Source organism: Lucilia cuprina, chromosome 5 (genome assembly GCF_022045245.1).
Source record: "Lucilia cuprina isolate Lc7/37 chromosome 5, ASM2204524v1, whole genome shotgun sequence".
Classification (NCBI taxonomy): Eukaryota; Metazoa; Arthropoda; class Insecta; order Diptera; family Calliphoridae; genus Lucilia; species Lucilia cuprina.
Window position 1 is genome coordinate 34,235,705 of NC_060953.1, and position 13,651 is coordinate 34,249,355.

Here is a 13,651-nt window from a genome sequence, read left to right on the forward strand (position 1 = left end):
AATAAAATAAAACTTATTTATATTTACAGGTACATATTTACATATTCAAATAATTATGAAAAGAAAATTTAAAGTCGAATTAACGGGAAATATGATACTGAGTTTATCAATCGATAAATGTTTATAGAGAATTTCTGTAATGAAATATTTAATTATTTTCTTAATTTTCCCTCAGGTGGGTAAACAGAAAGTGTAATGTTTAAGTCCGTACTGACCGGAGATGTAAAATGATTTAATTCCATAATTAATTCCTGCTTACTTAATAATAAGTCTTACAATTGTTTGCAAATAATTTATAAGAATATTAAAGGCATTTAACTTCCAATCGACCTTAAAAATACCCAGAATACTTATTATACCTTCAAATATATGAATGTTACATTATATAATTTACGACTACCAAGAATTACTTGAAGAAAAAGTAAAAAACATTGAAAACCATGTGTCACGTATGCATTATTGTTGAACAAACAGAAAAAACACATATTTACTTTTACGTATTATTTCCTGTTTCCGGGATTCTTTACATTTTCTGTTTAGTTTCATTTCTTTGGAAATAATTCGTATTTGAAAGTCAAAACCTGTTTTATTTTTCCAAAAGTATAATTTTAAGAGAATTAGTTGAAAATGAACTTACATACGTAAGATTCAAGAGATTTAAAACTATATTTATCTCAACTCACAGTTTTACTCATTTAGAAATGGGTGGTGGTAACAGGATACTTAGTAGTTTTTCTTATTCTACACCCAGCATGTGAGAGAGAACACGTGTTGTAATGGTATCATTACAGCAGCAGCAGCAGCGGCAAGTAACGAAATACATACAGCTTCAGCAATGTTGTAACAACAACTACTACTGTGGCCACTAATAAAATAACTAGTGATGTGTAGATTCTTTACTTTTTTGTTGAATAATCGTGTATTTTTTAATGTTAATTAGAAACCCAGTTCAAAGGATTTATGATTTTGGCTCTGAAGATGTAAGAATTTTTAAATAACTTCAAAATTCCGTAATACCTTTAAATTGACAACATTTCTTTGGATCACACATACTTGTTGAAATAATGTGAAAATCTCGTTTTTTATTAAAGAAGTACGGATCCATCATGGGAACGACCCCAAAGGCTCTTGTTATTAATTTTTGATTTTTCGTCAACATTTTGTCTAAATTTTTTGTCACTTAGGGCTTCGAATGGATAATATATTTTGTTATACGAGTTTTATTACTATCGATACTCTGTTTAGTCTTCCAGGACTATAAACTGGTGATTATCAAATATATCCTCAGTCTTTTCTTGGAATGATTTGACATAAGGTAAAACCAGAGAATCAAATAATCTGGTACCACGGGAACCGGTAGCACACAGAGCAGAGTTTCGGATATTGAATTGTCCATGTCACTGGAGAAGTCGCTAGGTGGCTGCATTTAAAAACCCAAATTCGTGGTTTAAAGACAGATGTGCGGTAAAGTCTATATTGTAGGATAAGTTCGGTACTGTTGCTGAGACTACAGATACCCCACAGAGGACTGAATATGGGACTGAGCGCTGTAAATGAATTAGTTGGTATATATGATATGGGTTATATGTAGGGGTATATGGGTCTTACCCACCGTATAACTAGAATGAGTGTGTTAAATACATATGATACCATTGAACTTTCCTACCTAATACGGGAATGTTCGAGTTTACTATGTTCATACCAGATTTAGCACACTGTGCTTTCAGTGAGTAAGTATAGTCCTTGTCTCTTTTGATGGATTCGACTTTCAGTCTTCCGATTACGTCTCTAAGTGCTGCTGCCGACACAATAGATGTCATCCAATATCCGTGCTTGTAATCGGAAGTGAAGTTTTTGAACATTGGAAGTTAAACAATGGGGCAACAATGGTCCATGATTAAATAGCTCGAATACACGATCAAAGTGCTTGTACATTGACCGACAGAATCATGTACAAAAATTGACCCCGGCTAATAAGGTACACGAAGGGGCGGTAGTAGATCGCCAAAAAGGCCATCCTGTGGTAAATAAAACCCCTTTGAAATTATGCCGCCAAGGAATATATTCACGTTAAGCACTTCGACATCGTATCCTCTTCTGATCTTTGACAAGGACCTTAATCGTGGAAAAAGAATGTTGATTGAGAGTCTGATAGTGTCATATTTAAGGCCCAACGGATACTACTTCAGTTCTGTCGGTATAAACAAAATAAGTTTAACAGCTGTGTGTTCTTAAGTGGATCTCTATTCAGAGATGGTTAACTTAATTTAGAAATGGCTTGTTACTATTTTGTGGTAGTTGCGAAATAGTAGGGTACTCTGTGGCCAGGATAAATATTATTGTGTTCAGTAATTGTCTCCTTTTGATTACGCATTAGTATCTCTTTGGCAAGAGATTAGATAAAATGAACTCTCCAGTGAAGCGCTTTGACAACCGTATACTTAAAAGACTTGAGGTAAGGTCAACAGGTTCCAAATCGACATAGCTTGGAAATGTTCCAAAACACAGTTATCGCTAACATTTGGTTATGCTTCAGGACCTCTTTGGTAGAAACTGCAAGGCTTTTCAGTTTAGTAATTCTTGAATATGTTCCAAAAAATATTCATAGCTATTTTTTGAAATTGTCCAAAGTACAGGAGATATGGGGATATCAATACCAGAATCTTTTAAATCGAATTGTTCGTAAAATACAACCAATTTTTGGAATCGAATGAAACGTGCTAAAAAACCAGGACAGAGCTACAACAAAATTAATATTTAACTTAAGTCATCTAGATGGTTGCACTTTGCGAAATCTACAAATTCAACACTTGGATAGCATCTTTTGAAGGACATTTCCGATATTTTTGTGAACTATTTACTTATTTAAAATCAACTACTCGAATAACTAATAACTGTTCAACACTATTGATTAAGATTACTTAATACTATTGTTGTACATTTGTCTTTTATTACATTCTTGCAAACATTGTTGTTATAATAAGAAATACATTGTATGTATGTGTGTAAAAATAGTGCATTTTATATATAGAATTTATATATATATCTCTCTCTCTCTCTCTCCTTGCACAGAGTAAAAAAGATTTTAAGATTTCCTTTTGCTTCCTATATTTCGTAATATATGATATACAAACATATTAACATACGTAGGATTTTTTTCACATATTTCACTTCACAAATCTTTAAATTTTTAAACCTATTTTTTATATTTTTGGCAACATTTACATTTAGTTTTCTTTTAAAGTTTTAATAAACAAACGAACAACCCCTTTTTTGTTTAGTTGTATCTCTAATAATTTATTACTTAAATTCCTTCTCATTATCCTTCTTCATAAGTTTACACAGATAGATAGACAGACATTCATAAACCCGTATGTATGTATATGTATGTATTTTGTTCGTGCATAAAATTTTAACATAAATTAACATCCATCCCTGTTTTGTGTTATCAGTACATAGAACCAAATACATAACTAAATATGTATATAATACATATGTATAGTTCATATACAAATATATATGTACATACATATAAATTGAGGTGTTGTTTTTAACTTTAGCGTTTTACATTTTATAAAAATTAATTCTGACAAACCTTAATTTTCTGTTGTAGGTACAAATTTTTACCCTCTGCTATTTAAATACAACCGATTTTTTTTTTTTGTTTAAAACAAAAACAACAACCTCAATTGGGGGGTTTCAAAAATGCGACCAACAATTTTGGTTTTAAAAACACAAAATTCAATCCTTTGCTCGTTATTCGTTCTCCTCCTCGTTAGAGTTGAAGTCGTCATCGTTGTCGAGCAGCAGTTTCTCTTTCCATAAATTTAAACCCATTACATCATTTAAATTTTTCGTCTATAAATTCGTTCATCTGCTAATGTCTGTCCATCTATTCCCAAAAGCATCAAAGGGAGAAAATCTACGTTTTGATATGTGTGCGTGAGTATGTGTGTGTGTGTAAAGTTTTAAAGCTTGCCCACTTACTTTTGAAATTTACACACACTAACAGTCACATAGATACTTTAAAATACAAACATACACGAAAAACATTCGCACAATTTACTTTTATACACATGTCGATTGTATGTACATATGGATGTGAATTATATGGAATATATTTTTGAACATTATTTTAATAACAGTGTCGGTTCGCGGTATAGGCATAGGTAGAAAAATTATAAGTTTAATGATGGAATTTTAGGAGGATTTTCGAAATATCAATATACATACACTCCTTCGAATTATAACGACATAGCCTGCATAGTAGGGCTATGTCGTTATAATTCGAAGGGGAAAGGATCCAAATTACTTATATAAAAATCCTGAAGACGCTCTGAATATAGCCTTAAGCTGGGCTCAACCGAGATGTTAACCCGGCGAAGACGGAAACCTGTTTTTTAACAAGTAAGACAAACATTTATAATTATTTTCTAAGCAAAAAGATACCGGTAACAGACAGAGTTTAAACGGAAACACCACGTAGAGGATAAGATCAAGAAGGCACATCGTTGCTGGGCACTAAGTAGGAGAACTATAGGCTTGAAATGATCCTTAGTTCTACTTTGATACATTGACTTAATAAATGTGTAATTAAACTAATTCTTACTTGAGTTTCATTAATCTGTTGGACTTCTTTGGCCAAAAAGTGAGTATAAATGGTGTCATATCTCTACGTCAAGTACACTTCCGGAAACGTTGCTAGATAGAAATGTGGCCGTACTTACAGCAGAACGGCTCATAACTTTAGGCGAACTAGCTAAAAGCGGTTAAAGGAAACGCCAACAATGTCTACTGGACACATTAGAAGACTATACATAATCATTGGACATGCCCGACCGCAAATCAGCATAGAATATGTCATCATCATTAACTTTGAAATACTGATCCTAGATAAAAAGTCTTAGACAATCGCAATATTCGAGCAAACACCCGTACAAATCCATTGCTACATAGACCTGAAGTTATATTTGGAAGTCCCAGAAATCGCAATCTGTATTTCAGACAGAAGTAAGAGCAATAAAGGAATGCAGAATGCAGTCCGGACAATATCAGATGGCAATGTTTAAAACCGCATTGGATTCTAAGAATGCTTTAGCCGAATACTCTCTCAGAAGAAAGTTTTATATCATTTAAGTAACAGGTCACTCGAGAATAAACAGCAACGAAATAACGAAATAATTTGCTTTAAATAGAATAAAGGTCGGGGTAGTTTACTTTATGAGCGCAAAACCATTCCACGCAACGAGAGCAGAATTAAAAATGTTTGAGAGAGAGTCCCATAAGACAGGATCAAGGGCACAACTATAAAAAGTCGGGCGTTGGGGATTCAGACGACGACGACTGTGGTGAGGACAGTGACACTCTGAAGTTCTTTCATTATCATTACCTGTCTTTGAAATTAGATCAAAAACTCTTGGAATCTCGATGTTATATTACTTCACGAACACTAATTAGAAAATTCTCAAGAATTATGTGCAACTTTTTAAACATCAGTCGTTAATACTTTCCGCAAAAAGATCAAAACCTCATGGAATCGATATTATTCTGGATGCTATATCCCCTCACGAACACTAATTGGAAAATTCTCAAGAATTAGGTGCAACATTTTAAACATCAGACGTTACTACTTTCCGCAAACGTATGTAAAGAGTACTCCTCAAAGGACTAGGACTCGTCCATTAATTCATTTAACATTCACATTTCACTTTTTTCGTTAACTAACTTTTTTGTTCCGAAAAAAATTCCCCTGTTGTGAAATTTGTTGATGGTATTTTGTAAACATTGAACAGCTGTTCCATACAAAATCAACTATTGTGAATGAATTGTTCACAACAAGTTCACGATAGCAATTTTCCCTCCGAGTGAAATTTAAATTTCAAGGAAACAAAATTTTCACTTATATTGGCGATAGGGGGATTGTGTTGTCCTAGGTGAAACCCGTAGGAATTCTAAAAGTGTTCCTTTGTTTAAATTATTGGATTACATGATTTCCAACATGGTCTCATATAATGGAGATTATAGACGATATTGTTTTCGAAAAAAATTAAACAATTGGACCATCCTTTATAGTCCAATACTCATGGATAAAATTGTTGTTAACACACAAGTTGTTGCATTTCATTAAAATTCTCTATTATAAGAGATGATTTTAATTAAACATCAGTTTAGCTGACTACCAAGAACCAAGCGAGTATACAATGTGCCAATAATATGAACCAAGACTGTTCCTAAAGAGAGTTGCACAACATGTGTGTTTATGTACTTTCATTGTAACATTCTACTCTTTGATTATAATTTTAAAATTATATATGTATGTACGTATGTACATACATACATTATACATACATGTAAATATGTATATATTTATTAATGTGAATCTGTTTGTTTTTTTTTTTTTTTGTACAATTCATAAGTATACATATGAACATGAATATTAGAAAATGTATAGATGTGCACGCATATATATGTGTGTATTTGTTAATATAATATATGCAAATTTAAGCATAAGTGTGTGTATACACGTGTATGTGTGTGTATGGTTGTTTTTATATTATACAATATATAACATGTAAATTATTTTCCATGTACCACAGAAATATCAAATTTATTTTCGTTTCCATTTTCATTTTTGCTTATTTTGAATTGAATCGAGTGTGTTTTTGTATGTGAAACCCATTTATGCGAACAAAAATTTTAGGCTTCTCATTTAGATGTACTTCTACGAATGCGAATGAAATACCTTCAGCTCAAATATATTTATATATATATATACCATATATGTTTGTATGTTTATATGCATATGCCCTGATAAAATAGTAATAGAGCAGTAGTCGTAGGCATAGTTAGTGGTAGTGGTAATGGTGGTAGCAATCATGTCCCTTGGTAAAAATATCGAATTTAATGGACGTGCTTTTTTTAATACATATATATTTTGCTCTTCTGTATTTTTCATTTTTAACGTTGAAAATTTAATTAAGTTTTATTTTGTGGGTTTAGAAAAAAGCAAAAAATACTAAGCCATAAATAAGGATGAAATTCTAGTAAAAATGAACCTAAAAAAATCGATATACTAAGTTTTAGTAGTCTTATCCCCAAGGATACTAATACACTTATTAAAGCCTTACAAATGAAATTTAATAAACAAATGTATATAAGGAGGGGCACGAGTGTAAGAGAAAGGAAGAAAGAGGGCAATAGCTAACCATAACTGTATAAGAAAGAGATAGTGTGTGTGTGTGTGTGTGTGTGTGAAAGGCAGCATAATTGAAATTTTAAATTCAAAAACATTAAAGATTGAATAGACTCATTCATGTATCCATCTCTGTGTATTTATCCTCTGAAATTAATTACAAATCATATTAGTTAGAACAAAGACTGAATTTAGAATTCATACTCGTACGTTTCTGTTGTACTTAATTTGTGTAGTTTTGGGGGGAGGGGTGTAAGGGGGTTTTAGTGAACTTAAAACTACACATTGCCAAAGGGGAACTCCAGGGGGGATGGGGGGTTATTTAAAGAGGGAAACAACATGTCTTACAACTTTCTCTTGCTCATTGAGAAATGTCTTCTTTTCAAGAGGAAAAGAGTAGGAAATATTAGCATTCGTGTCTTTGGAGTGGTAATGGTGTGACGCTGTCTGTCATTGTAAATTTACCCTTAAAAATGAATTTTTAATTAATGAATCTGCATAAATTTGAAATTAAAGTTTATTTGTTGTTTTTTTCTCTCTAGTTTGCAATTAATTTTCTTTGGCAGACTGCTTTTTCTTAATAAATTATTTCCTTTAAAATAAAAACAGCAATTTCCCTAAAAACAACTGCTACATACATACATTTGTTATTGTCTGTCTTATACAACAACCAGTGTTGAAAATTTGTTATATTTAACAGAATTAAAAAAAACCTTTAAATCATTAATATCCATTACTATTATAAATCTCTATAGTGAGTTATACAATTTATTTTTAGATCCATCCAGATGTTTCCCTACATGAAACACACACATGTCCTTTTGAAATAATAGGTACAAAAAAACACCCTTAAACTTCCTAAAATATAACAATTGCTGTAAGCTGATCATTTTCGGTGAATTGATATTTTTCCAAACAGTTAATGATCATTAAGAGAAAGATTTAAGATATTATTTTTTTGAATTTAAAACTTAGAGGATGACACTTTGAAGTCAAGTTTCCTAATCTTATATTTTACCTCAGTTGGATACTTCGATATCATTTCAAGACTTTTACTCGAATAAACTGATCTTAACATAATTTTCTTTGCTATATGGTAATTAATTAAAATTTTTCCATTATTAATAGAATTCGGTTTCATTTAAAGAACTGTGCCATCCTGCAAGGACCAAAGATCAATCTTTCGTTTATAGATTCCAAACTGTTCGCAAACTTGTAGTAGCATTAGAGTTTAAGAGATCTAATGCAAGTCAATGTTTTTTGATTCAGTAGGACACTTCCGACTACAACAACAACTATATAACGATGCGTGCAAGCCAATCCAATATTCCCTAAAACGCCCTTAATTTGGAAAAAAAAACTGATTAATACCTTCTTCTATTGTTAAAAAATCTTGTAATAATACAACCCTGCGTAATGAGTATTAATCTGCTTTCTGGACCTAGACTTCGTTTATCTGCAAGTCTAAAAGATAAAGGACAAAGAACTAATACTGGCAACTGTGCGGAAAAAAAGAGAGAGGCGAGGTAGAAGCCGATTTAAAGCCCTCTTTCGGAAGACGAGAGAGAGAGCTTTGTTTTTTCCGAAAAAGGATGAAGTAGTGTTAGGTGTATTTAAAAAACGATATGCGTGAACCGAGAGTATATGCGATGAATGAACCATGAGCTGCTATATAGTTAAGTGCGAATAGGTATGAACGCTACGGCAAGAAAACCTCTATATAAAAACTTTGACTCTTTCACTCCGGTGAAAGTACTAAGTGGAAGACGAAATCCCTTGATATTAGTCACAAAATCGAAGTGCTTGGAAATCACATATAAAGCAAGCCAAGACCAACAACAGTTTATTGAGCAGACATATGGAACAAAGTCGAACAATAAATTGTTTAATAAAAGCAAACTAGGACATTAAACCTACCTTCCGTTTCTTTAACAGAAGTTATTAAGAGAAGGATAATTCCATATTCGCAATAAAATACTTATACTGCTACAAATATTAAATCTTATCAAAATTAATTTACAAATGTCTGATATCTTTTAACAATGTGACTAATTTTATTATTCCATACTTGTAGAGCTATACGGCAATCATAGTTTTGCAGGTCTAATCGATCTTGAGTACTGTATTTCTTATAGCTATAATGACCAGTATTTTAGATATTTTATGATGCCAAGATTGGCTCAGAAATATCAATAGTCTCTTAATCACCTGTGGACATTATTGATGATGTATTCTCGATATTGAAGCTAACCTGATATCTGAGCTTTCATATATTTAATGATTTAATGATATTATGGAGCTGTTCGATATATTTAATGATTTCAGAAGAAGGCATGTTCTTCTCACTCTACTTCTTTTTATCGTGATTTTATGTTGCTGCGGTGGCGCAACCATTTTCGATAGACGGCTTATTACATAAAATATAGTCGGCTTCAGAAATTGAACATATAATCGTTTATTATATTGAAAAATCTCTCTATTATAGTCTGTTATATAGAAACCTGTCTCTATATACGTTTTTTTTCTGCAGAAAATAGATATTCGTATCAGCGAAAGAAGTCGGAGCCGCGCGGCTTGCAAAATATTATCGCCGGCCAGCAGCCGACGATTTTAGCTGTCTCGGTTTGTATCTCCGCTTGGTGGATTTATCGTGAAGATAAGTGTCTTAACAAATTGAGTCATTTCGATATTTCATGCAAAATAGTTGTGATCGACTGTAGTACTTTAAGTACCTGATAATATCAAACGATCTTTCTCTACAATCGTAGATCTGCATCTCTAAGTTCTAATGATTATCTCGAAGTTATTTTGCGAAGGTATCAACCTGTAAGTTTGTCTAGCAACTTGCAACTTTGAAACCTTCTCAAATCTTGATAAAAGCTATATACTTGCGTAGACAAAGGCTCCTGTGTTTTGGCGTATTAAATGTTTAGATTAAAATTTCTTTTTGAAATCGATTCGTCTGAAACTGTACAATTATCTAGATGCCATGAATCTAAAATTAACGAACTTTTGCCGCTTTCATGTTACAATATTATTTAGTTAGAGTCCAACGATTCGAAAAATTCTCCAAATCACTTCAATATAATATAAAACCTGTGTTATCAGTGCGTATAATATTTAAAATTATACGCAAATATTTACGATTGCCAAAAATGTTTGATGTCAGGAAGGGAGAAGGAAGGACATGGGCATGAATAAACGCTAGGGAATTATAAATAATTTGTAGTCCTATACATATGAATACATTTGAATGAATGTATGTGGATGCGGACGTATGTGTTTATATATAAACGAAATATGAGAATATATTAAAAGTAAATATCATATCATGTGGGTGGTAAATGGTAGATAGATGTTAGCCTCTGCCATCACTCCTATTTAATTCTATGTAAAAGACCTTACGGTATTTTTATTTTTATAATAAATATATGTATGTATTTATATGTTCACATGTGTATGTATGTTATATAGGGAATTTAAAAATGCATATATGCGTTGGTACTTACATGACAGAATTTAATAAAGTTTTCCACAATTATCGATTTATCATTGAGTGTCATTTGACCGGTAAAACGTACACCCAATTGTTTGAGATTCTCTTTCTTTTTGGGCGGCAGTTTGTTCATATGCTGGAAAATGCCTTCCTCCACCTTGTGCGATGGATGAGCTTCAAAGTTATCCTTGATGGTAAATGTAGCTAATGGCTTGGGTGCAGCTGGGGAGGCAGCCGCCGCCGCCGCTGCTGCAGCAGCTGTTGAAGCAGCATTAGCTGTTGACGAATTCTGTGAATTGGCCACACCACTTAACATGGAGAAATCACTGTGATTCTGGGTGTTACCACCCTCTGATGATGTATTCGAGTTGGAGGCGTTTAGGTGAGAATTGGGATAGTTCATGGACGACAGTTCCATGGAAGATTCATTTGAATTGGAGCTATGCATCGAATTCATATGATGTAAATCGTAGATATTGTGCTTGGAATCGTGATCGTAAATATCCATGGGCGTGGGATGGGAACTATTGCTGGCCGCTGAATTATGATGATTACTGTTGACGGAAGACATAAGCGGAGTTTTACGTGCTGCTGCACGTTTATGTGCGTTATCTAAATCCATAAGACCATTATTTAAGGAAGCATCTGGTTTTGTACCCACCGCTATGGCATGGGAAGATTGTGATTGATTCTGTTGGCTGCTGGCATCATGTGAATTGTCACTGTAGTCATTTGAGTGGCGTAAATATTTCATAAACTCAAAAGAACCATCAAAATGTTGAGAACCTGTTGTTGCAGCAGAGGCCGCTGCTGCAGGATTTTGTTGATTGCCGGGCAAAGCCCATCTAGTTTGCTGCTGTTGAAGATGTTGCTGTTGCATATGTGGCGGTTGTTGTTGTTGATGATGTCCTTGATAGCTGCCATAATGTTGTACTGATGTTATTACGGGTTGAGTATTTTCAATATTTGAATTTCCTTCGTCGCCATTGCTACTGATAATTTCACCATTGGCATTACACAGCACTCCTGCTCCACCATTGAGATGCTGTTGCTGATAGTGTTGTTGCTGCTGTTGTGATACATTAGTTTGTCCATAGACCTGGAAATCTTCGAAGGTTGAGGAGAATCTTAGTTCTCCATTGCTTAAATATTTCGAAAATTCTGAGGGATCATTAAGAGAGTTAAGGAAGAAGGAACTAAAATTTGAGGATATGCAGGACATGTTGATCAATTATGTGTTGGCTAAGGTTGTTGTCCTTGTAATAATGGTTACAGGTGGTGGTTTGTTATTGTTTGATTGTGGCCCACAAATATAAAAAAACAATCAAACCGCGTGTAGTTTGTTTTGATTTTTTGCTTCTGTTTTGGCTCTTTTTTTGCTTGTGTTCTTATTTGTTTTGCAATTGTTATCCTTGTTGTTGTAATTTTTTTTCTCTTCGTTTTTTTTTGTCCTCCTATCCAATGTTTGGATTTGTTTGGTTGAGTCTGTCTGTCTGCTGTGTGTGTGTCTTTCAGTTTGTCTATATGATGATGATTTCTGACTTGTTGTTGGTTTTGTTTTTATTTTGCCTTTTTTTTTGTTTTTTGTAGCAGCCAAGCTGTCAGCCAGTTGAGTCAGTTTCCTCGTGAACACACAAGCACACTCAGAGTGTTGATGTCTTTTTTTCAAACATTCACACAAACAGTTGTTGTTGTTGCTGTTATTCTTACAACTTGTAAACGAGAAGAACCAGCAGTAGAGTAGTTAGTACTGGATGAAGAAAAGGAGGGAATCAAAAAGAGAATTATGGAGTAACACAAACAACAGCAATGAAATCAAATACACAACAATGAGGGGGCAACTTAATGTGTTGCATACAAATGTGTTGTACACACAGGCAGCAAGCAAAAAATGCGTTGAACGTATAAAAAAAGACAAAAGAAGAAGAAGACAACAAAAAAATATTATAAAAACTTCAAGTCAAGTAGGGGATTGAGTATAAATGTTGTTCACAAGAATTAGAGTGGGGGGTCTTCCTTCGGCTGTAACGTTGTAATGTGTTGCTATTTGAGGTTGTAAAGTTATTTCTGGTGTTTATTGCTGTTGTAGTTGTTGTTGTTCTTTTTGTTCTTGTTTTTTTATGGTAGCCCTTGTTGTTGTTGCTCAATGATGATAATAATGCTGATGATGATGGCTGGTGGTAAAAATACTCTCGTTTTTTTTTCTCTTCTCTGTTGTGTGTTCGTTTACAAACAGTAAAGATGTTGTTGTTGTTGATGATGAAATTGTTGTTGTTGATGATGACGATGTGACGTAGGTTACGTGTTAATAATACTGTTATGAATACAATGTTTACACTTTGTCAAATTTGTATGTTTTTCACTTGTTTCTTGTTGTTGCTGTTGGTTTTTTTCTCACTTGTTTGTAGTTGTGTTTTTTTTTCGTATTTATCCTTGTTGTTTTTTTATTATTTGTTATTGTTTTTCAACACGTTGGTTAGAACAAAATACAGTGGAAGTTAAAGAAGGTGTTATGTTTATTTATTTTGTTTTTTTTTACAACTTCGTTCTGCTTCAATTTTCTTTTTAAGGTCTTTGTGTTTTTGTTGTTATAAGTTATTTTTAAAGCTTTTATTTTTTTGAATTATTTTCTAATTGTTAGGATGCAAGTAATTAATGTTCTATATGAATAATAAATATGTTTTTGTTTTATTAATTAGGAATTTATTTTTTAGATATAAATTAATTTCTTTTACATTTTTGTTGTTATGGCACATAAATTTGTTTCCTTTCAGAAATACTTGAGTATTTTTGTTGTTGTTGTTTTTGTTTTTCTTAATTTGTTTTTTTCTTAATACTTTTATTACAATTATATGTATGCTCTTTCTCTCTCTCTCTCTTTATTATAATTTAAATAAATTAACTTTTTATTAACTTTAAACTTATTTTTCTCTCAGTGTGTGTGTGTAAAATTGCACTTTGTT

The 13,651-nt window shown here is 32.7% G+C and overlaps 1 protein-coding gene across 2 annotated transcripts in view; it reads right to left on the reverse strand.

The window, feature by feature from the left end:
• The window catches only part of LOC111687431 (myb-like protein I), a 37,543-nt gene extending 23,944 nt beyond the window's left edge, over positions 1-13,599 (reverse strand). For both annotated transcript variants that reach the window (XM_023449872.2, XM_023449871.2), the window contains exon 1: positions 10,702-13,599. In XM_023449872.2, the coding sequence (XP_023305640.2) occupies positions 10,702-11,910 (1,209 nt within the window). In that variant the 5' untranslated portion in view covers positions 11,911-13,599. The remainder of the gene's footprint in view (positions 1-10,701) is intronic.
• Positions 13,600-13,651: the final 52 nt, after the last annotated feature.